The sequence below is a fragment of the Ahaetulla prasina genome, chromosome 8, assembly GCF_028640845.1.
Source record: "Ahaetulla prasina isolate Xishuangbanna chromosome 8, ASM2864084v1, whole genome shotgun sequence".
Lineage (NCBI taxonomy): Eukaryota > Metazoa > Chordata > Lepidosauria > Squamata > Colubridae > Ahaetulla > Ahaetulla prasina.
In genome coordinates, this window is record NC_080546.1 from 68,590,484 (window position 1) to 68,615,385 (window position 24,902).

Here is a 24,902-nt window from a genome sequence, read left to right on the forward strand (position 1 = left end):
TTGCATAAAGCTTTCAGCTAACAGTTTCTTTAACACTTGGACTAGTTTCACATGTTCTTCTAATGTCTCACTGAATATGAGAATGTTGTACAAGAAGACGAGAACCCTCTTGTATAAATGTTCATGCAGCACTTCGTTAATCAATTGCATAAATACTGCAGAGGCTTCTTGGAGACCAAAGGGCATGACTTTGAATTGGAAGCTACCTAATGGGCAGTTGAAAGCAGTCTTCCATTCATCCCCTTCCTTTATGCACACCCTGTAGTAGGCTTCACTCAAATCAAGTTTAGTAAACATTTTGCGTTTTGAAAGGTAGTTTAGTAGGTCTTTCATGAGGGGAAGGGGGTAGGTGTTTTCCATGCATACCGCATTTATTCCACGAAAATCCATGCACAGCCTCATCCTCCCATTTTTCTTTTCCTTAAATAGCACCGGGGCGGCTACTCTGGATTTTGCAGGTTGGATGAACCCTCGGGCTAGGTTAGTATGCACAGCCTCATCCTCCCATTTTTGCCTTACACAATGTAAGCCGCCCTGAGTCTTCGGAGAAGGGCGGGATATAAATGTAAATTAAAAAAAAAAGTATTGATGTACTTCCTCAGTTCAGACATCTCTTTTGGGGTCATTGAGTATATCTTTGGTTTAGGGAGTTTGGCTCTGGGCTCGATCTCGATTGCAGAGTCAGTGTGGCGATGAGGGGGAAGGCTGTTGCATTCCTCCTCACTGAATGCTTCAGTCAGGTCCTTGTATTCCTTGAAGACCTGGGAAGTCCCAGATAGGGCTTCGATGGCTGCCATGGCTGACTCTCATTAGTGGGGCCCCTGAGGGCTCGTCTCAGTGAGTTCGGCTTCAGGAGGGACGGGTGGCAAGGGGCCCACCCCTATCCTTACTTTTCAGTAGCCGTCCTCCCATTTGATTGTAGGGCCCCATTTGTCTAGCCAGGCAAGTCCCAGGATGATTGATTCTGCCATTTTTGGGGCTACTACGAATCGAATGAGTTCTGTGTGGATCCCTAGTTCCAATCTGACAAGCTCAATGACCCTGTAGCAGGGGTGCCACCTATTAAAGTCCCATCTACTTGCTGAAAGCGTATGGGGTGGCTTAAGAGGTGTGTCTTTATGCCTAGCTGTTCAACAATGGGGATGCCAATCAAGCAACGTGTGTAGCCAGTGTCTATTATTGCTGCTACCTCTCCATGCACTCCTGTCTCTGGCACTGTCAGCTTGACTTTGACCGCAAAGGGGTGGATGGTCCCACTTACCATTGGGTTGTCTTTGCCGCTGCTACTGCTGGCCAGCGCAGGCAGCAGGTCTTTGGTCAAGGTCTCTTCACTCTCTTCACGGGGAGGAGAAGTCTTGATTGCCTACCGGGAAATTCTGCTGGCATCCGAGGGCTTTCATGGGTCCCTTCTGCCTCAGGCTGACGTGGTGGGGCATGGTTGTGGAACTGGTGCAGGTGCCAGACACTCCGCAGCTCAATGACCCACTTGTTTACAACGGTAGCATTTGATTACCTTTGTAGATGAGCAGAAGGGGTTTCAGTAGGGTTTGTTGGAGGATGTCTAGCAAAAGTTATCCCTGGGGATCTCCCAGCTGAGGGGTTGTGGCATGAGTGAACTTCTCTATCAAGAGTTATTGACATATTATATCAGTCTTGCAGTCGCTCTGGCACCCCCCAGATTCCACAGGCGGTTCTGACTTCTTGATCAATGGCTTCTTTAAAATAATGCAGAAGTATTCTGTCCAGCCAATGTCCAAGGTTCCCCATGACCTGTCTAAAGTCCCATATGAATTCCTTTATGGATCGATTCCCTTGACTCATCACCTTCATCTTGGCTTCACTTTTGTTGATTCAGTCTTGGTCTTCGAATCTGGCCCGGAGCAGCTCAACAAAATCTTCAGCATCATTTAATTCAGCAACCCCCTCATTATGCAGCTGGGCTATCCATTCAGCAGCATTTCCCTCATTCATCCCCTCTGAGATCGCAGATAGTAAGATGCGATCTGTTTCGTATTGCTTTCCATACTGATCTATATGAGCCCATACTAGGCTGAGGAAATAGGCCAGTTTGGTAGGCTTACTGTCAAACGTCGCTCTAAACTGTGGTGGTGGTGCCTATTCTAGCAGAATTGCCACGTTGATTGGAGGTGAGGCAGGGATCTGTTGGGGTGCTGCACTGGGCGGTGGGGTAAATGCTGGCAGCTGAACTGGAACCTGTGGCAGCAGCACTACTGGTTGCTGGATCAGACCCCACGGCAGTGCTGGGATTGTCAGGGCAAAGTGGGCCCATGGTGATCCTGTAAGTGGGGGGAGCAGATGGCATTGGCGTCCACTGGCACTGGACCCACCCCTGGCTAGGATAGAATCCCCAGCCTGGGGGGATAAATTCCGCAGGGGATAGCATGATGGCAGGTTGATGAGGGCTGGATACGGGATGACATCCAGGCGATTGCTCTTTCGGTCCCTTCTCTGGAGTTGGATCATGCTGGCAACTTTTCCTGGAATCCATCTCCGTGGGCCGAGCACCTAGGCTTTGCATCATGTCTGCAGCTTCAAGGCCTTGTACCATGCCTTCAGAAGGAGAATACTGGGTCTCAATAAACCTTCCAGTATGTGCTCCCATAGCTCCCTCTGTAATCTCCTCTTTCTCTTCCATCTTCACTTAGACTTTGCACCACCCAAGCTTTAGGTTGGTGCCCCACTCAGCCACCTTCCAGGGTGCTGCTTAGTTATTTAGGGGATTTGGGTTAATGTCAGGGTTCCAAGGAACACCCCCAACAAAATAAAGCTCTGAGGCTTGAGGTTCCTCAAAGTTCCAATTTATTAGAGATATCATGTTGGCACAGCTGGGAAAACCCAAATCTGAAAGCTTCCAGGTTTTCTACACTAAGTTGACAGTTCACAGCCTTGCCCCACACCCACAAGTTCATCACATTGTCCAATCAACTCTTCACACTCAATTGGATATAATCTTCAGGCAGTCTCATCAGACACTGACAGAAGTCCTTGAACACGGAATGTTGCTATGAGTAACAACAATCAACAATCAACAATCCCCTCCCAACTTCCCCAGCTAAAATATGTGGCAGTTAAGAAGCAAAAAAGAAAATTATCTTCCAAAACTGACACTCAGGCCATGGGGAATGGAGTAGGGGGCCTGGCCACAAGGACCGCCGGGAAGGCCACATGGAAGACAGGGAAGTGTGGCAGAGCCACAGGCTGTGGGGAAGGGAGTAGGGGAGGCAAGCTGGGATGGGGGTCAGGGGCAGCTAGCTAGGCCATGACTCCTAGGCTTACCTGGCAGGCAGATCAGGGCCGCTTAGTTGTGGTGCAGTGCTTCAGGCAGGTGACCAGGCGACCAGGTCAGGAGCATGGCCAGCCAGAGGCTGCTACCAGTTCAGTGACCCAAGCCAAATGTCAACTACTGGTTCATCCAAACCGGTTGGATTTCACCTCTGGTCTCAACTTTTTTGTATCATGGTGGCTAAAACTGTACATAGCATTCCAAATGCGGCCTTACCAAAGCAGTACAAAGTAGTATTAACACTTCACATGATACTATCCCTTTGATCGGTGGTGGGATTCAAATAACAACCAGTTCTCTGCCCTAATGATCAACAAGCTAGGCATGGCTGGGTGGTCATGTGACTTCATAGGTGTGGCCAATTCGATGTCACTCACTCACCCAGTCTCTTGTGACTGTGACGATGCTCATGTGAGAAAAACAGTCATAGATCACTTTTTTCAGTGCCATTGTAACTTTGAATGGTCACTAAATGAGCTGTTGTAAGTCAAAGATTACCTGTGCAAAAATACAAAAAACTTCTTTGCTTGCAAAAAGCTGCCCTAAATACCAGTCATTATATTAGAAATACCTGCAAGCTGGAGTTACAAATCAGGCTGGGTGCCAGAGTACCTTGAGGAATTAAAATAGTTAAAATGCAATGGTAACTATCAGCAGTCAACTCTTGCTCATAAAGTGAAACCCTTTAGCAGAGGGGTCATTTAAGCTCTTCAGAAAATGGGTGGGCATATTTGGGCTACAAAATGCCAAACTAAAAATTAACAAATTATACAGGGGACCCAGCTTCAAGCCTCCCAAACCTGTCAGGACCACAATAAAATTAAGTACATGACACAGATATCTAAATAAACGTCAAGCCTGGTGCCATGTTACTAAGCCTTATTATCATGAGTGAAAACTAAAACAAATTGGCAGCGCTACCTCCTTTTTTAAAAATCTTACTATCAGTGAGTGATCATGTGCCTTGCCCACTCCAAAGCAATTCAAGAGACTCCTGTCCTAAAGGTGCTTTTTCAAGAGGCAGCTGGACTTTCTGGAAACCAAGAAAGTCTAGATGTCTCTTGAAAAAAGCACCTTTGGGACAACCATGGCCTGGATGACTGAAGAATACCTTAGACAAAAGACTCCTGTGCTCAGTGAACTGACAAAGAACCCTTTCCCACCCAGGAGAAGCAATCCTTAGATCCATTTGCATCCCTTAAAGATACCAGCTGGTCTCACACACCTCACAAGATATCCTAAGGAAACCATCCAGATTTAAGGAACAATCACATGCCCCAAGAAAGGCAGTAAAAAAATCAGACAGAGTGCCGATCTTGCATCCTGCCTCTTGGAAGTACACCCCAAAAGGACAGTGCCAGGAACCACTAAAGCAGTGTAAAAAGCTTAAAACAACCCTCCCCCTTTAAGAAAGTCAAGCCCCTAATTCCAGAAAAGAAAAGAAAATTCAGGAGAAGTGACAGAAAGTCTGGGCTACTGTCAAGGACTATTAACTGTTACAATGTAATAAGGCGGTTCCTGTAAGCTAATAAAGATAAGGATTAGGCTAGAAACAACACCAGAATGTTTCCTGCCTGCCTTCCTGACAATAGCCCTGTAAAGGAAAAAAACAAAAGGCTATTGGAAGATTTCTTCCAACAATCGGTTCTCTGAACTGTTCAGAAAGTTAACAAATGTTTCTCCCGAATAGGTGTGAACCGGCTAAATCCACCACTGATTTCGTCAGGTTTGTATTTAAATAAATGAGCTGAGAATGCATGAATACTACAGAGTAACGGCATGAAATAAAAACATCTGATTCTTCATCCTCTTTGAGTTCTGGGCCAACCATCACTGACATAGTAACAGATTTCCATGGAGGCACTTTAACACACTTGCCTATATAAAAATGCAAATAATATTACTCATTTCTCATTTTTCCTCCTGGGCATTTGTGTTTTGGACCCAGTATGCATTTCAAACTAGTATTCTCCCTTCTTTTCAATAGAATTGAACCAAGAATACATGATTTTTCCTGTTTCCTACAAACTATGAAAACCTTCATAACTTGAAATCTTACTATATCTACACCTTAGGGTAAACCGTGTCTGAATCTTTATCCCTAAACATATAACATTTTTTAAATAATATCTAAACTTTAGGCTTTCTAGAGTTCCCAAATATTTGACTTGTATTAGACAGAAACCAAAGGGTTGGTGTGCTGGAGGGTGAAGAATCTCAAAAAGTTCTACAACTTTTTGTAGAACTCCATGGAATATGAACTGTGTGAAAAAAAGGGTAACAGTGTTTTCCTTTAACCAAGAACTTCCCTGTTCTTTCTCTGAAATCACTTGAAGAAAGAAGAATAGATTATTTTATTCAAGAAGCTCTTTTTATTTAGCTTGTGCTCACTCCTCAGCCAGCCCAGATTTCTGAAAAGTTGCCAAGAAGAAAGAAAAGGAGTAGCGAAGAGCTCCAAGGAGAGTTTCCCAGGTCGGCCCAGCCTCGGCTTTCTGAGAGAGACAAGAAACAAAGAGAGAGAGGAGAGAGAGAGAGAGAGAGAGAAGGGGAGAAAAAGAAAGAGAGAAATGAGAAAATAATGGAGTGAGAGAATGAGACAGAGGAAAAAGAGAGAGAAACCAATGAGAGCAAGAAAAGGGGGAAAGAGAAAGTGAGAAAGAAATGAGAGCTGGAGGGAGAGAATGAGAGAGAGGGAAAAGAGAGGGAAATAAATGAGAGAGAGAAGGGGAGAGAGAGAGAGAGAGAGAGAGGGAGGGGAAAAAGAGAGAAAAACAGAAATGAGAGGGAGGGAGAGAGGGAGGGAGGGACCCATTTCCCACAAAAAACACTGGGAGCCACAAAACCTGGGTAGACGTGGCTGGGGTGTGTGTCATGTGACTGGGTGGGAGTGACGTTGAGTTGGCCATGCCCACCCAGGTTTTGTGACACCCAGTGTTTTGTTTTCTGTGGGAAATGGGTCCAAATGGCTTTTTGAATGTTTAAGGTTACAGACTCCTGCCCTAGTGCAACAGACAAGGCAGATTGTGAAAGAAGTTCTCATGTGCTTTCCTGAATTGTCTTTAAATTGTATAATAATGGGTTAACCAGGAAGCAAATCAGCTGGACCCTTCCAGGATTGTTGAAGGAGCTGGGGATTGAAAAAGTCAAGATGTAAAATAGATGGCCTCAATAATGTAGTGCATAGATATCAGTTTAACCTTTTCGATTCATTCCTGGAGATCCCCCAGTGTCCCTTCTGTTTTCTTCTCTTCCTAACAGCATGGATTAGCCAATAATGTTAGGGGTGTACCTACCCTGTTCCTTTGCATTTTCTACTCCTTCATATCTTTCAAGAGATGTTGCAAGACAGACTGAGTAATGAAGACTGTGGCTACCAGGAGCCTATGCTTGGAGTCCTTCTGCACTGAATGATGCAAAGCAGTGGGAGGGAACAAGTCATGAATGAATGAATGGTGCTTCCTGTATTTTCCTAGGTGGTGAGCTGAATACATGTCCTGATTTCACCACCCTATTATTCGGAAGAGAAGTGCAGGGGAAGACCTTTTTCACACTAATGATTCATAGCATCTTATGGCACCTTCCAACTTTTGTGATGGCAAAATAAAGTCCATCTTTCTTAGCAACATATGCCACAGTGGTGGCTTGGTGGTGCTGGAAGATGCTATAAATCACCAGAGGGGAAAGGACTAGAGGGGAAAGGACCAGAATCCTTAAGTACTACTGTATTACCCACAGCAACAATGTGTGAATATATAGGGTATCATCTCTTGTTGTAGATGCAAACCTTCCTGTTGCTTATGGGACTCCAATCTGGTAGAAGTCAAATTACTATATGTCCCCTCATCCTTTTTTTAAAAAGGAAACTTGGGAAGAAAGAGATGTTGTTATTTAGGACTGCTTTGCCTCCTGCCTTAGCCCTTTCTCATCAAGTCTCCAAACTTGAGCAGTGGATTTGATATATAGATGGATAGGAGACAACTGACACCAGAGCCATCCCCTAGAGAAAAGTAGCTTGAAATAAGCTAATGGTAGACTCTGGTCCTATCTAGGGCTATATAAACCAGCAGCGAGGAAATGGGGGTTGTGTCACCCAGGCGTAGCTGTGGCCATAAACGCAGCTGACTGTGCTCTAAACTGGCTCCCTTTTTACCAACCAGCGGTAGGGAAGGGGAGGCACCAACGGAGGGAGGGAGGGAGGTGTTGCAGCCCAGCTGCAATGAGCTTCACCTTCACCTTTTGCCGGGCCGAAGAACTTTCGACTTTCAGCGGGTCGCGCTCCGCAGAGCGAGCAGGGCCCTTCTGCCCGGCTCACTTGACAGGCCTAGTGGCCAACACTGACCGGGTTCTTCAGATATTGAACCAGTGCCACGCATGCGTGGCACTCTTCTCGGCGGCGCCCTGCCTGTGACTTGAAAGTTGCATTCCTTGAATCTTCGCGGGTGGGGCGGAGAGTGAGAAGTGGGGGTGGGGATAAAAAAGAGGCATCCGCTGTTCACCAGGAGGAAGGAATGTGGGCAGTTCAGCTCCGAGAGGGCGCGGGGATTTTTGTCTTCCCGGTGATGATAGCTGTGGTCTCTTATGCTAAGAGGTGAGGATGGGCGCTTGGGCGCAAGAAGGCGCATGTGTGGGGTGGGTATCCGTGTGTATGCGTGCGTGTCTTGTCTGTCCTTCTCTCTCTCTCTCCCCTGTCCCCCGTGTATCGGAGCGCCCGTGTGTGGTACAGAATGCATCGCCTTCCTTTCTGAGTCTCCTCATTGATTTCTATACCCCCCCCCCACACACGGGAGGCAAGGATAAATAGATTATGGCCGGGAATGCGAGGGTGTCTCCCTCCTCGTCCTGAATCACTTTCTCTCTTTCTACCTTGTTTAGCGTGAACGAGCCTAGCAACATGTCCTACGTGAAAGAGACGGTGGACCGATTGCTCAAAGGATACGATATTCGCTTAAGGCCGGATTTTGGAGGTAATTCTCCCCTGATTTGTTTACAACAGGAGACAACGCGGTGCGCTGCCTTTCATTCGGAGGCAGAAGGCTGATAAGAATGTTAATCAGCCTGCCTGCTAAGTGGCACGTCCAGTCTCGGGAGTAGAAGGGAAAGACTCCTCGAATCGAACTCATCTATATATATAGATGTGTCTATCATCTATGTGTCTTTATGTGACACTGTTATTTAACAACCATTTGGAAGAGTGATTTGCCATTGTCGTCTTCTGGGATTTTTAAAATTACTTAATCTAGTTTACACGCTTGTCCAGACAGGATTCTGCTTAGATTTGTTAAACCAGCTAAGACTGGTGAGGGCTGCTGCATATTATCCCAAAGATATCTTTTTTTGTTTGTTTCCCCCTCTCTTTCTTACACACACACACACACACACACATACTAAGGTATGCAAGTTTACAAGCACACATGTTGGACAAAGATTGACTGTTGCCAGTATTCATACCAGCAGTCAGATTTGTTAGCTTTTGGCTTTCACAAAAGTCTTAAACAAATCAAACACAGCTCTCTGAGTGCAACATATGGGCAGAAGAATGCCATTTCTTTCCGTCCCTCCCTCCCTCTCTCTCTCTCTTTCTCAAAAAAACAAAAACAAAACACCAAACCCCAACAAGAAGTGGAAATGAAGATTCCAATTCATTTCCTTAGCTGATCATTAAAAAACACACACAACAAATCACCCATGTCGGTTTCCAGGTTCTCCTGTTGATGTTGGGATGAGAATAGAGATCGCCAGTATAGACATGGTCTCTGAAGTCAACATGGTGAGTACTTCTTTGAAAAAGGGAAGGATGAGCTAAAGGGGCAAGGAAGGCCCATGGCAGAAAGCATTCTACAAAAGCACAAAAATTTTCTAGTCCAACACTGAAAGATCCTGTTTGTTTGGGTGCTGAAGAAATCCATCTGCCTATGTGAGGGAGGGGGTGCGGGGAGGTAGCTTGGATTCTGTCAACATGCAGGAGAGTGCCATCTGCAGACTACCATGGCTCAGTAGTGGAGTTTCAGAACAATTGACAGCGACCAGATCACACTCGTGCTTTCTGGAATCGTCCGGGTCTATCTGGGAATGGCTAGAAATTATGGTACAATCGCAAGATAAAAATCCAAGAAATACATAGGAAAATGGAAAAAAGAGTAGGGGCACAACTGTCATATGGTTAGGAATGTATGTTAGGCTCTCTGTACATTATTCCTGCTACTACAGCCTTTGCAGCAATCTAGTTATTAATATCCAGATAAGATTTAGGGTGAGATGGGGATGTTTAAGAATTCATATGAATTTTATTTCAGTTGTAAGACTGGGTTCATATGTTTTAGATAATTAATTCCTGTCATCATTCACTGAGAGGCTAAGTAGTGGAGTCTGTATATTGTATAATATATCTACAGTTATATCTATCAGTCTATCAGTTGCATTGCTGCCTCTTACTGAACTATGTTGATCCCTCCCATCCCCAACTTCTGCTTGTCTGTGTTTTGACTGCCTCTTATGCAGATGCAGTAATTGAGGACTGCTTATGCTGAATATCTGTGCTAACAAAAGGAACTTTCCCAAGAAATTTAAAATAACATCAGGAATTAAACATGACTTCTTGCACATTCTTCAAGATACCTGCCTTTGAATTTCTCCTTAGTTCTAGGTTTGTTCTCTCTTTGATTAGTTTCCATCCATTGCTTCTTGTCTCACATTCTGGTGCTTTGTAAAATAGGTGGACTTTCTCTTCTCTGTGGCAGCCCCTCAAATATTGGAACACTGCTATAATGGCCCTTCTTTTCACTAGACTGGACATAACCTAGTTCCTGCAACCATACTGTTTATGTTTTAGCCTCTACCCCCTAATAATCTTTGTTGCTCTTCTCTGCACTCTTTCCAAATTTTCAACATATTTTTTATATTATGATGACCGAAGATGGATGCAGTATTCCAAGTATGGTGTTACCAAAGCCTTATAAAGTGGTACTAATTAATACTTCATGTGATCGTGATTTCATCTCTCTGTTAATGCAGCCTAGCATTGCATTGGCTTTTTTGGCAGCTGCAGCACACTGATGGGTCATATTTAAGTGATTGTTCCCTAGGGCTCCAAAATCTTTCTCGCAGTTACTGCTATTGAGCCAAATTTCACCTAATCTATACCTGTACATTTAGTTTTTCTTGCCTGAGTGTAAAAACTTACTTTTCTTTACATTGAATTTCATTTTGTTAGATAGGGCCCAGTGTTCAGGTCTGTATCTTGAACCTATCTTCTGGGGTAGTTTTACTAACCTATTCCTGCCAACTTGGTGTCATTGGCAAATATGATGAGTTCCCCTTCTATTCCCTAATCAAAATTATTTATGACGATATTGAAGAGTACTAGGACTAAGATGGAGCCTTGTAGTACCCCACTGGTTACTTCTCTCCATGTGGATGTAGTACCATTAAGGACCACTTGTTGAGTATGGTTTGTCAGCAAGATATAAATCTATCTGGTACTGAAGTTGTCTAGTCCACGTTTTTCTAGCTTATCAAGAAGTGGGTTGTGGTTTACTTTGTCAAATGCCTTGCTAAAATCACCGGCTATGGCAAACCTCCTTCCCAGGCTGAAGGTAATCAACAACTGGCAGATGACCTGAATGAGTTTTACTGCAGGTTTGAAAGGAAACTACAGCCACCTGTCTCCACAACCCCCATCTCAGACACACCAACAACAGTCAAGCCTCCTACAACTGACCCCATTTCATTGGGTTCACAACCCCTAGTGATCACAGAAAAGGAAGTGCAGGACCTATTTCACAGACAAAAGCCAGGAAAAGCTCCAGGCCCAGACAAGATAACTCCTTCTTGCTTAAAAGTCTGTGCTGACCAATTGGCCCCCATCTTCACCCATATTTTCAATAAATCACTAGAGATGTGCTATGTTCCTTCTTGCTTCAAACACTCTACCATCATCCCAGTGCCGAAGAAGCCCACCATCAAGGAACTGAATGACTACAGACCAGTTGCTTTAACATCTGTAGTCATGAAAACCTTTGAAAGGCTAGTGCTTTCCTACCTGAAAACCATCACGGATCCGCTGTTAGACCCCTTGCAATTTGCATACCGAGCAAATAGATCAACAGATGATGCTGTTAATATGGCTCTGCACTACATCCTACAACATCTTGAGTCTCCAAAGACCTATGCAAGGGTCCTTTTTGTAGACTTTAGTTCAGCATTCAATACCATCATTCCAGACATTCTTCTAACTAAGCTAAACCAGCTACAGGTACCGGAACAGACTTGTAAGTGGATCACAAGCTTCCTAACAAACAGGAAGCAGCAGGTGAAGCTAAGCAAGATCACATCAAATACCTGTACAATTAGCACAGGGCCCCGCAAGGCTGTGTGCTCTCCCCACTTCTCTTCTCTCTGTATACCAATGACTGCATCTCCAATGATCCATCTGTTAAGCTACTGAAGTTCGCAGATGACACAACAGTGATTGGTCTCATTCGAGACAATGACGAATCCGCATATAGACGAGAGGTCGAACGACTAGCCTTGTGGTGCAACCAAAACAATCTGGAACTGAACACACTCAAAACCGTAGAAATGGTGGTAGACTTTAGGAGAAACCCTTCCATACTTCCACCTCTCACAATACTTGACAACACAGTATCAACAGTAGAAACCTTCAAATTTCTAGGTTCTATCATATCGCAAGATCTCAAATGGACAGCTAACATCAAAAACATCATTAAAAAAGGACAACAAAGAATGTTCTTTCTGCGCCAACTCAGTAAGCACAAACTGCCCAAGGAGCTGCTGATCCAATTCTACAGAGGAATTATTGAGTCTGTCATTTGCACCTCTATAACTGTCTGGTTCGGTTCTGCAACCCAACAAGAAAAACACAGACTTCAGAGGATAATTAGAACTGCAGAAAAAATAATTGCTACCAACCTGCCTTCCATTGAGGACCTGTATACTGCACGAATCAAGAAGAGGGCCATGAAAATATTTGCAGATCACTCGCATCCTGGACATAAACTGTTTCAACTCCTACCCTCAAAACGACGCTATAGAGCACTGCACACCAGAACAACTAGACACAAGAACAGTTTTTTCCCGAAGGCCATCACTCTGCTAAACAAATAATTCCATCAACACTGTCAGACTATTTACTGAATCTGCACTACTATTAATTGTTTCATAGTTCCCATCACCAATCTCTTTCTACTTATGACTGTATGACTATAACTTGTTGCTGGCAATCCTTATGGTTTATATTGATATATTGACCATCAATTGTGTTGTAAATGTTGTACCTCGATGAACGTATCTTTTCTTTTATGTACACTGAGAGCATATGCACCAAGACAAATCCCTTGTGTGTCCAATCACACTTGGCCAATAAAAAAAAAAATCTATTCTAGTCTATTCTATTCTAAAATCTAAGTATACTATGTCCACAGCATTTATCTGGTTTAAAGAATGAAATAAGATTGCTTTGCATTGATCTGTTTTTAACAAACCTGTGCTGGCTACTAGTTATAACTTTATTTGCTTCTAATTGTTTGCAGATCTTTTTTTATTATTTTTATCTTTTCTATGATCTTTCCAGGTATTGATGTTATTCATTGGTCTGTAATTTCCTGGGTCTGTTTTTCCGTTTTTCTTGAAGATGGGAAGCACATCAGTTCTTTTCCAATCCTCAGGTACTTCCCTGGTGCTCCAGGATTTTTTTAAAAAACAGAAATAAATATAAAATAAAAAAATAAATTAAATTAAAATAAATAAGTGTCATCCTAAAGTATCAAAACCACAGTAAGAAATAATATCTAAGGAACTAAGGCTACTGAGAACAAAAGCATCTCAGCACATCTCCAGAAAGGTTCAGAAAGAGAACTGTCAGCCATTGCCTCCACCCTTTATAACATCCTCCCTCCAGAGGTGAGGCGAACTCCTCACTCTTTTGGCTTTTCAGAGATGTCTGAAAACCTGATTCTGCCATCTTGCTTGGGGGGCTCACAAAGGAGCACACAGCCATGGGCTTGGTTAGTGCCCTGAAAACCCTCCCCTTGCCTTCTTAACTTTGCATTTATCCATCTTTGCCTCCGCATATATTTACTTACAGTTTTTATAGTTTATTTGTACATTGCACAGAATCCCTTTGGAGGGGAGCTGGGCAGTTTCTAAATTTTAAAAATAAATAGATGGTCAAGATGATCTTTAGTGTTCATGGTTGCAAATGCAAAGATACTCTTCCCTTCCACTTTCCTTTTATCCATTCAGACTTTCCATCTTTTCTTTGCTCTGGGTTTCCAGATTCCATATGCAGAAAGATAATATTGGAACAGGAACCTTTTACTATAGGATTGCTACATTTTTGAAAGTTATTGCTATAGCAAATTTTTGCTTTAGCCTCTTCTTTTATGTCCACAAACATGTAAGATATATGCTGTTTCCTGCATAATTCCACAGCACCAACTTCTTAAATCACAAGCAAGCTTTTGAAATAATTCAAAGATTATTGGCTTCAGGCCAGAGTGCTGTAATAATTGGCTTATTTTATTATCTGTGCTGCAGTAACTTCCAGTGTTTTTACGTTGATGAACTGATTAAGAGAGAAATAGTTACAGTGAAATATTTATTCTCCTCAATAGAATTATGATTATCCAAGGACCATACTTAAAATGCCTGCTTACCCAGGGTGAAAACAATAATTTAATTACAAAGTGCAGAAATGACAAATTGGACGATCTGTTCTTTAGATAGACCAATAATGTTTGGTTTAGTCTAACATGATTTTGTTTTATTTTCCTTGCCTGAACATGTGATTGCAAATTAAATTACTGTAGGCCCTAGCAGAGTTAAAGGCCTTGTTACAAATGAGGTCTATGAATATCTAGAAGCTTTGAAGTTTTTATTAATCTGACTAAGAATTGGTGTGTACCCAGAATTTTATTATGTGATTCTTAAGAGCTTTATCGGATTTGTTTGCATTGTTGTCCCAGCAATATTTTATCTAGATCTTGAGAATATGAGTCATAAATTGTCTAATCTGTACCATGCGTTCCCATTTTTTCCAGCCTTGATAAGGTGAAACCAATATACATAATGAGTTCCTATCCTATGGTGGTTGAATTGGTCTAAATGGCCCATAATCCTGCAGCTATCAGCATACTGGATTTATTGCAGATCTTTAAAGAGTGCCACTTCTGCTAAAGTTAGATTCAGTGTGATGTGAGTGAGAAAAAAACATTATTTTTCTTACTTTCAACCAATTTTTTTTCTTTCTTTGCTTTTATATATTGCAGAAGCATTCTGATATTACTTTAAATATACCTGCCTTTGTTACAAGATACATCCAAAGTATGCACCTCTCTTTAATATTTTATATTCTTCAAAGATAGAGCTTAAAGGTTAAAGATACTACTGGTAGATGTACATATCTTCAAGAAAGGAAGATAGCCTTTTGAGATAAGCTAGCAATAGAAATAGACACTTAATGATTTTAGGAAGTCTACTGTATTTTTGTGGGGTATAATAACAGCATCTTCAAAGTTTGATAGAGATTTCTTCTGCCCCCTCTTACACCAAACTGGGATTATTTTAGTTTCTTTCTCAAACTTTCCTCTTTTCTAAGATTACAAGATCATTTTTCCTCCCTTAATTGCTCATCCATACCTTAATCAAAGTATGAAGACATTGCTTTATACCATGAGATGCAAGAATGTTTTTAATAGTTCTGACACATTGCTATAATTCCAATCTATCCAGTTGTCAAGTATGTATGTATGACCATCATATCTGAAGGATACCTGGTTGGGATAGGTTGCATTAATATTGCTGAGAGTGCCCCCTTTCCCCCTGAAATTGCTCCACTATAATGAAAAGGCTTTGTATCTAGCCTGTATTTCTATAGCATGTTCTGGATATGTATAACACAAAACTTGTGCAGGAATGAAACAGAAAGCCACACTGAGCTTCCATTGATGAATCAATCAGATTTTGCAGCAATAACCAGCCAAATTACAGTAAAATTGGCATCACTCCCATCCGAGAGTGGTGGCATCTAAAATTATGGACACCTATGTTTAATAGTTGCCATACTGTAGTAGTGTTTCAGTGAAAAGGAATTCCTTCTGGAAAATTCTTTCTAGATTTCTGATCAGAGGGATGGAAAATGTAGGGATCTTATCCAAAAGGCAAGGGTGAAAGAATTTGTGGAATGACAATCTCTTTGCCACAACATGATTAAAGAATCTCTCTCAGATATGTTTTATTTAATTATTTATTGCCCTTTCCCCCCTAAAATAAGACCCAACCAGAAAATAAGCCCTAGCATGATTTTTCAGGATGCTCATAATATAAGCCCTACCCCCAAAATAAGCCCCAGTTAAGATAGTCAGCCAGATGGGTACATTTAGTACCGTATTTCCCCCAAAATAAGACCTAACCAGAAAATAAGCCCTAATGTGTCTTTTGGAGCAAAAATTAATATAAGACCTGGTCTTATTTTTGGGGAAACATGGTATGTAGTTTACAACATAGTAGATAACCCTTTTAACCTTGCTATGACCTGTAGGATGACCCATACGTTCAACCATTCTGCTGTAATGTATGATGTATCAACCTGGTAATTGCAAATAATCCACATGGTACTAGCATATTCCTTTCTTCTGCTTCTATGAAGATGCATTTCTATAAAAAGGTATTGACACACTTAAGTATCATTTATATAAGGCAATTGAACTTGCCTGCACTAACTAACTTTCTGGACATCCAATCCATTCTTCAACTATATTTCTTCACCATATTCCTCATAAATTCCAAATCTTTTTTTATTATTTGAGTTGCTTATGCCTTTTAATCTGGTTAAAATCTGCCTAACCCTTAAGTAGCCATACTGGCTATGCCATGCTTATTTTTAACTGGATTTTTTTTGAAGCTCCAGCTTTAATTAGCCATTTTTTGTTAACCACTCATCAGTTCTACTCTTTTTGAATTGTATCTTCTCCCCATCATTATCTTGTCGTCCACACTATTTAACTTAATCCCATTAACATGTATAGCCTTTAGAGCAATCTATGCGCTAGGCTAGGGAATCAATTTCATCAAGTGCTTAGCCTAAAAGAAAAAAAATGTGGTAGAATGGGAAGGAACGAGAAGAGAAGAACTTTAATTACACAGAGAGATGTGATAACATGTAATGTTTGCCTGAAATACATGATGATCATCACAGCCATTTAACTTTTCTTCAGCCCAAGATGTGAAGAACTTCACTGCTTTTATCTTCCATTTCCCTTCATACCAATGATCTCTTAATCCCTTTTCTCCACCTCACTTTCCTGGTTTCTTGGTAGTTGTCTTGCTGTAGCAGCATATGAAGGATAACTGTGTTTTTCTTCTCCTGTCTAGAACCTCGCCTTAGAAAAACAATGTTGGCCAAGCCTACCTACATCTAGCAGAATTATGCAGCATTGTACAGTTGCTGGAGAAGGGAAGGAAGATGTCCGCTTTCTGTTTTGTTTTGTTTTTATTCCCCCCAATTGCTACTAATTCAGCAGGAATTTGAGATGTGAGTGAAGGGAATTATAATGTGGTATAGGTGGAGAAGGCCCAGAAAAGACAACAGAAATTGTCTAAGAACTGAAACAATTCCACAAAGTATCAGGCTCTTTAGCTTAGAAAAACATTAGGGAGACAAAATAGAGATGCAAAAATTATAATTGAAAGAAGGCATATGGCGAGAGGAAAGTATATTCTTTTTCTTTCATGTTTGGAATTAGGATAATTCTATAAATCTGAATGGTTGTTGTGCAATGTTAACAGGAATTTTTTTTTGTACAACTAAGTTTTAATAATATATTCTATGTGGGCATGGCTGTCAATTTGAAGTTTTCATAAATTCATGGAGGATAAGGTCGTTAAGAACGTTTATAGCTGTCATTTGGGCTATATTTTACTTACAGTGCTGACAAATATAAGGGGCAGAGTGCATAGTGTAAAAGATCTGTCTTGTGGATCTACTCATGTTTATGGTTGATAATTGGAAGTGAAAAATAAAATGAATATTTTATTTGGTCATAATAACTGTTATATTTTTGTTCTCATCATGAGTAAATAGGCAGGTGGAGATTTAGGACCCACCCTAAATATAAAGGGAGATGTGAGGAATGAAATCCTCACATCATGAAAATGATGTAAATTATTTGTCCAGTTTGGTGGGATGTAGCTTAATATATTCTGATCCATTCCAGTTTACATCTCACTTGGACTTAATTTTGAATTTTTATCATCCGTTCCATATCATCTGCAGCCTCTGTACATCTTCATTCTGATCTCCACATCTACTTTTAGAGGGTAAATCCATAAAAATTCATCTCTGTGCAAAGAAATTCCCTTTTTATCTTAGACTCAACATGACATAACAACTGTGGTGATGCTATGGTGTTAACATTAAAAGCATTGTCATTACTTAAATGTACAGTATTTTCCATGCCCTCCCAATCTTGGTTTTGGTATGTTTTTCCACTAGTACTTGAAACATTACCTTGCAACTCCTTTTCAAAATATAAAGAACATTGCCACTGTAAGAACTGTTTTTTTAAAGGGCATAATGGTTCCCACAAGAGCTTTAAAAACCTCCAGGAGTTTTATTCAAGCGAGAATGTATTTGCTGACTTGTAACTGAAATTAGCAGGGTAAAAGCAGATGCCAAGGAAACAGAGCAACAGTGAATTGTGTATGTGAAATACATTTTCTTGAATGCATCTGAAAAACCCAATAAAAAGATATTGAAATATACATTAAATTCTTAAGAATATATTTAAGGTTAAAATGGAGGTGATGTTCAAAATGTTCAAAATACTGTGATTGTTTTTCCTCCTTAAACAGAAGCTAAATTTTGAAAGCTACTAGGAGGTAACTCTTAATTTGCATTGAATTTGTGGAGCAAGCTGATGCTACAAGATAAACTATGAACACCAGAAAAATGTTTAAGAACCAATGGTGCCCATGCCTAATTTTCTTGCCATAGTTAGCAGATTTAGTTAAAGAACAGTTTTTATCAGAAATTCAGACAGCTTACTTGGAAAAAGATTAAGAATTCTTTTTCTCAATCTAAGACTCTTCTCTAAGGTCTGACCCCAGAAATGGAGAAAGCAAACTTGATAGATGTTCTATCTGGGCTTTGAATGCTTAGCTCATCAATGCCTGGTTTAGATCTTTAAGGAATCAAGCTCCTTATGGTTGTGAATTAGAAATGCCCCTTTTTTTCTGAAGGGCCCATAATCTTTAATAGCAATATGACAGGCAGAAATCATATGCTCTTGAAGGCCAAACGCCACTGAACCCCCATGGCAGGTTAATATTACTGATCTGTAAGAATTTACCAAATAACTTACCAAAATTATTTTTGGTAAGTCCTTACTTAAGTGTATGCATTTTTTAACAGAGTAGACAGAACTAAAGATGTTGTATCTTTGGAAATGGAGAAAGTGAAACTGACTGAGAACATCTCTATTGCATATCCTAGCCTGGTAATTAAATTATATGCATAAATTAGAGATGCAGTTAATTCCTGCATGGGCGGGGAGTTGCAGTAAATGATCACCAACTCCTTTCAACTTTTCCATTCTCTGACTCTATGAATAGTTAACAAAAATCCACAAACAAGGAGAATTTTTATGCTTTGGAAATAATGTTCTGTTTTGTATGTTGACTTTCTGCCTGTAGGGCTCCTCGGCACAGCAGTATCTTGATGTAAAATCTGAGGGCTTGTCAAATCCTGCAAACATACTAACTTTTCATTGTTAACTTTTCATTAACTGAGTTAGTGGTATTCTCAGACAACTCTATATGGGTATGAAGAAGTGAGAGTCCAAAACAGTTTTCCTTATTTGTGTACATCGCACTTCACATATGTGGTGTATATTTGAAAATTATGAGAAGATATCCCTTTTGTGAGTATTCTGCATGCTTTCTTTCAGCAACCATGTTGATGCTTGTAATGTAAACTGCAGGTAATATGGGTCCACTTGTTCAAATGAAGTATTGAGCCCTCATTATTGAATATGAAACTTGAAAAAAAGAAATCCTTCTGCACAGACATGTTCTATCTTGTAATGCAAAAAGTAATTTTAAAATTCTAACCCAATTCATGAAAACGGCAGAAGTTTCTGCTTTTATGGCCTGTACTGCCATCCTGACCCATTGTAAAATTAAAAACTTTTATGTAAAATTACGTAAAATATATAATTAGGACTCCATTGTTCATGCATCCTGGAACTAAAAAGGTATCTTTCAATCCTCCAAAATCATATTTTGGCACATCGTAAGTTAATATTAATTTAACTGAATTAAAATTATCTGCATTAATTGCTGAACACTATTATTTATTAAGGTTTCCCTAATCTCTGCTCCCTACCACAATCTGAGGAAGAGAATCCTCTAGCATGAATGTGATATAAAGTATGTTAATGTATATAGAGGAAGTATTTGATGAAGGGATGGGGTTACTTGATATACTAATAAAAATGGAGCTAAAGAGAAGGGAGTTAGTATAGGAAAATTGTATAGATGTGATTATTTGAAATTAGCTTGTACTAGTTTAAAAATCACCCCTAAATCAACTGTTTTATTTTACAATAAATGTAATTTTATTTTATTCAATTTTTTTTTATTCAAAAAGTTTTACAAAATTTTCTCCCCCTTTCCCCCAGCCCCCCTCCTCTCTCCCTTCACAAACCCCCCTCCCCCCTGACTTCCCGGAACAAACACAAGGTATAGTTAAAAATAAAACAAACATATGCTAAAAAAATTTAAACTATAACCCAAAACTATTATACCAATTTTCCCTCTCTAGCTCTGACTTCCTCCTTACCTAACCAAAATACTTCAAAAAAAATAATTAAGAATTAACAGTAATAAAATATATAAATCAATAAAGCAGATTAATCCTAAAGTATTTAAAACCAGCTAATGCATAAAAATCCAATCCAATTCAGAAAATATCTCCCTTATAGTTTCTATAACCATATAATTTCCCCCCCCAATCTTTCTTACATAAGATCTTTCGAGAGTATTCTATTTACAATTCAGTACAACACATTATATAATTTCAATACAAGAAATTACAGTATCTATTCAACTTTAGTCCTTCCTCGTCTAAATCCAATATAAATCCAAATATTTAGTCTTTTATGATAAATGTAAAACATATAATCAACCCATTCCTTCCAGATCTTTCTCACATATAGCCTTTCAGGAACGCTAATATTTTTATCTGTTAATATTTCAAAAAAAGCTTTCAAGGATAATACTTTTATCTCTTGCCATTTTTTTTGATACATTAGTCTCTGTCTTTCCTTCATTACTCCTTTTAAAAAGTCAATCACAATATTTCCTAATAGTTCCTTATGTCCAACAATCCACAGGTTACTGCTATATATTCCATCAGTCTGGAAAGAGAACTCTTGGAAAGCATTAATCCTGTGAATTTTTCCGGTTCGGGAGGCAGCCTCTTGTAACACAGATTCAGGCATTTCATCTAAACTTTTTTTAAAAAAGCCTCTTTACATCATCTTGTTTATTCACAATCAAATTTTCATTTTTATCCGTTTTTGCTTGCACGTCCATTCCATATTCCAAGTACTGATTACACTGGTTAATTTCCTCCAAGCTCTCATCCAAAACATCCCCATTTTTTATCAATTCGTATTTTTGAATAATTAAATACATTCTTTCTGTATAATCCTGTATAAAGTCACAAATCCATTCTTCTGAAAGAACCTCCATGGCAAAGTTCTTGAGAATCCCCTTATGAAATACTTAAACAAACTAATATAATCCAACAGTCCACAGTCCAGCACAATAAGATAAAGTCTCCATTCACTTTCACTTTCTCAGCAAGTAAACACGATTTTTCCTTTAAATATAGGAGAGCTCAATTCATTACAATCCACAAATAATGTTTCCTAGCTTCTTAGTTACGCAGCTTGCTCCTTTCCACTTTACTTCACTTTACTTTCATTTTCATTTCCTCTCGCCATTTTAAACAGTCAGTTAAAGCAAGGGGAAAAAAAGTTTCTCTTTTTAAAAGGTGGAAGTCAAGAAATCAAAAATACTTGCAATCCAATAATTGTTCACTCGTGTTTCTTCTGTCTGCATATAGAAATCCACAAAAAGAAATCAATTGAGCAGAGGTGGACACCTTCCTCTTTTCCTGCTTTTGCAGGAGCGCGCTGAAGACCGGAGATTAAAGCAGGATTCAATGGGATTCAACCCTTCGGAACTCTGCATAACAAAAACAAAGCCCCTAGGGGAATCTACCACTCCCCCCCCCCCGCTGTTCTGTTCTCTCTCTTTCAACCAGAGAGGGAAATTGAAGCCGGGAACAGCTGTTCTTCGCTGTTTTCACCGGCTTTTACGATATCCAGTGCGGAGTGCCTTAATTAGGCACCCAGCGAGAAAGGTGGCACCGACTGGAAGTCTATTCATTTTTAATTCAATGCAAATTTATTTCATATGCAAATTTATTTTTTAATTGAATAAAATTGATGTTTATGGGCCACCATCAAATCATAGTGGCTCTGGGCAGTTAACAGCATTTAACACAAAAATTGCAAAGAACACTAAAAAATTGGATACCCTATAAATGAGGTAAAACCAGTTTTCCATCAGTCAGCAACTTCATGAACTCCAGCTAGCAGCCTAAACCTTGAGAACACATCCAGGTCTTTTGTGTTTGTACTACAGAAAACCAAATTAAAAAATGAGCATGGGAATAATAGTGTGTCAATCAGATAATCAGAGTCAGACCTGGGTAATGCTGGGTAATGATGAACCACAGATGACATCCCAGTGCTATAGCGTAGACTTGGAAGTAAAATAAAAATCAGAATCAGAATGACAGAGTTGGAAGGGACCTGGAAGATATTCTAGTCCAACCCCCTGCTCAAGCAGGAGATCCTATACCAGGTGCCCTCAACCCGTGGCTCTGGAGCCGCATGCGGCTCTTTCAGCCCTCTGTTGTGGCTCCCGATACTGCTGCTGCCACCATCTCCATGGCCTGCCTGCCATGTGCAGCACAGTGAAACTTAGTGTGCTTCACAATGGGGGAGACTGCGTCTCCTCCTTCTCCTGGAGCCCATTATGATGCGGAGCTACAATGTGATCCTCCCCACTCGGCCCTGGCAACAGCAGCAGCATTGGCTGTGGCGCAGCACAGGGCGGGCCAGTGTCTTGAGACAGAGAGCAGGTCATGCATCCAGCACCAACCAAGTGCGGAAGAAGCCACCCACCGTTTCCTGCTGCAATCAGGCAGCAAGAGAAAGACACAGAGAGAGAGGCAGATTCAGAGATTCGGCTCCATCTGCTCCTCTCTCTCTGCCTTTGCCCAGTTTTGCAAGGATTCAGTGGACACTGCCTTGGTGATGGGGTGGTGGTGTCGTCCCATACTTTGCTTGCCAAGCATCTTTGGAGCACTTAGGGACTATATTTTCTGGCCACTTTGGACCAAGTTATAGGATGTGTATGCGTGCCTGTGTGAGTGTGCTGCTGCTTGGGATGATGCTTCTCTGAAATGCGTGTGAAGATCTAAGGTGGCAACCTCGTGGTGCTGTGATATAACAGCCTGATAGTCATTCCTTTTCCAACACAAGCTTTATTTTTGTATCTTTCCAGAGTCTGAGAGAATGTGGCCGAATTTCCTTACAGTTATTCCCTGGATGTGTGGGTTGGGAAGTGGGGGTGGGAAATGGGGGGGAGGGAGGGAGGAGGAAAGAGAAAGGAAGGAAAAAAGAGAGAAAGAGAGACAGAGAAAGGGGGGAGAGAAAGAGAGACAGAGAGAGCACGAGACATAGACAGGGAGGGAGGGAGGGAAAGAGAGATAGAGAGAAAAAGGGGGAAAGAGAGAGGGAGGGAAAGAGAGACTAGAGAAAGAGAGATAGATAGAGAGAAAGGGGGAAGAGAGAGAGACAGAGTGATAGAGCGGGGAGGGAAAGAGAGAGAGAAAGAGGGAGGAGGGAAAGAGAGAGAGAGAAGGAGAGGGAGGGAAAGAGAGGGAGAGACACCGGGGGGGTGGAGTTGGTCACGCCCACCCAGGTTTAGTGGCTCCTGGCATTTTCTTTTTTGTGGGAAATGGGTCCAAATGGCTCTTTCAGTGTTTAAGGTTACAGACCCCTGTCCTATACTGTTAGATATGCAAATATGTAGGAGAGAATTTTCCCTCCAGTCTGCAATCAGCACAGGAAAATAGTTTAAACTGATTGACTAACAGCTGACAGCCCTCTTTTAAAGGAGCACTCCCAGCCAGCTTGTCAGCTTGCCTCTGATCAATGTTTAAGAAAATAAAGTCCCAACTCCATCAGTTTGAAGAAATTGGTAATTTTTACTAAACATGTCAGATTGCAAGAGAAGCAAAGCTAGAACTGAAACTAATTGTAATTGTACAGAATTTTATCCTCCCGAGAGCCCTCCTCCCACCAGAGTTCAAACAGTGTTAGTCCAATGTCCTTTCCTTCCTTGGCCACGTGTTGCTTCACTTCCGATGTTCTCCTTCTGTCAATCTTCTGGATGGAATGCGAAGCAGGCAACTCCCGTTCAAACTCTGCACGTCTGTTTGAAAAACTATCTCCTCCTCCACCTGAAATGACAGCCGACGCTGGCAGCAGTATAAACCTCCCCCTCCCCCATATATCATGTAAGACATTCAGTAAGAAGAAAACCTTTAACAAAGTAATAAAACAGTAAAACACTCCAATAAGTAAATATACACTTAAAATAAAAGTGGAGGCTGACATTCGGCCCTCTTTTGAAAAAAGGACGTTAGCCCTGGAAAAGGAAAAGAGAAATGTTAGGGTTTATCAGGATATTTGTTATAAAATTGTGCTAGCTTTTTGGGGACGCGAACATCTTCTTTGTTAACCCATTCTGCTTGTGATAGAGGAAAATGTTTCCAAGCTACCAAATATTGGATTTTATTTCTATATTTTCTAGAGTCTAGGATTTTCCTTAACTTCAAAATGTTGTTCCCCTTCTATGAGGATCGGTACTGGGGGCTTAGTAGGGTTTGCTCTAAGGGGGGATGTGTGTTCAGGTTTCACCAAGCTAACATGGAAAACCGGGTGAATTCTTCTCAAGGTTTTTGGTAGTTCTAGCTGGACAGTCACTGGATTAATGATTTTCACAATGGGGAACAGTCCCACATATTTGGGTCCAAGCTTCATTGATTTCTGTGTAGTTTGCAAATATTTAGAGGACAAGTAAACTTTATCTCCTACTTGGAATTTTTTCTCTAGAGCTTTCTTTTTATCTGCTTGTTTCTAGTGCGCGCAATGTGCATCATCTATTGCTTTGCGTGTTATTTTCCATGTACTTTGCAATTGTTCTATCCATTCAGCCAGTGATGGAATCGATGGTTTTTCTTCAGGGAGTTCAGGAATGGGGACAAATTCTTGACCTGAAGCCACTTTGAATGGGGTGAACCCAGTGCTGCTATGAACAGAATTATTGTAGGCTACTTCAGCAAAAGATAGTAGGTCCGCCCAATTATCTTGTTGATAATTAATGTAACATCTTAGATATTGTTCCAGTACCGAGTTCGAGCATTCACAAGATCCGTTAG

At 40.8% G+C, this 24,902-nt stretch overlaps 1 protein-coding gene across 5 annotated transcripts in view; it reads left to right on the forward strand.

Annotated features, from left to right (window-relative positions):
* Positions 1-6,907: 6,907 nt before the first annotated feature.
* LOC131203014 (gamma-aminobutyric acid receptor subunit beta-1-like) overlaps positions 6,908-24,902 on the forward strand; it is a 249,836-nt gene continuing 231,841 nt past the window's right edge. The window contains exons 1-3 of one of the 5 annotated variants that reach the window (XM_058192814.1): positions 6,908-7,892; positions 8,177-8,268; positions 9,004-9,071. In XM_058192814.1, the coding sequence (XP_058048797.1) occupies positions 7,813-7,892; positions 8,177-8,268; positions 9,004-9,071 (240 nt within the window). In that variant the 5' untranslated portion in view covers positions 6,908-7,812. Of the gene's footprint in view, positions 7,934-8,176; positions 8,269-9,003; positions 9,072-24,902 lie in introns of those variants that run through there. The other 4 variants (XM_058192818.1, XM_058192815.1, XM_058192817.1 and 1 more) reach the window with 4 other exon arrangements.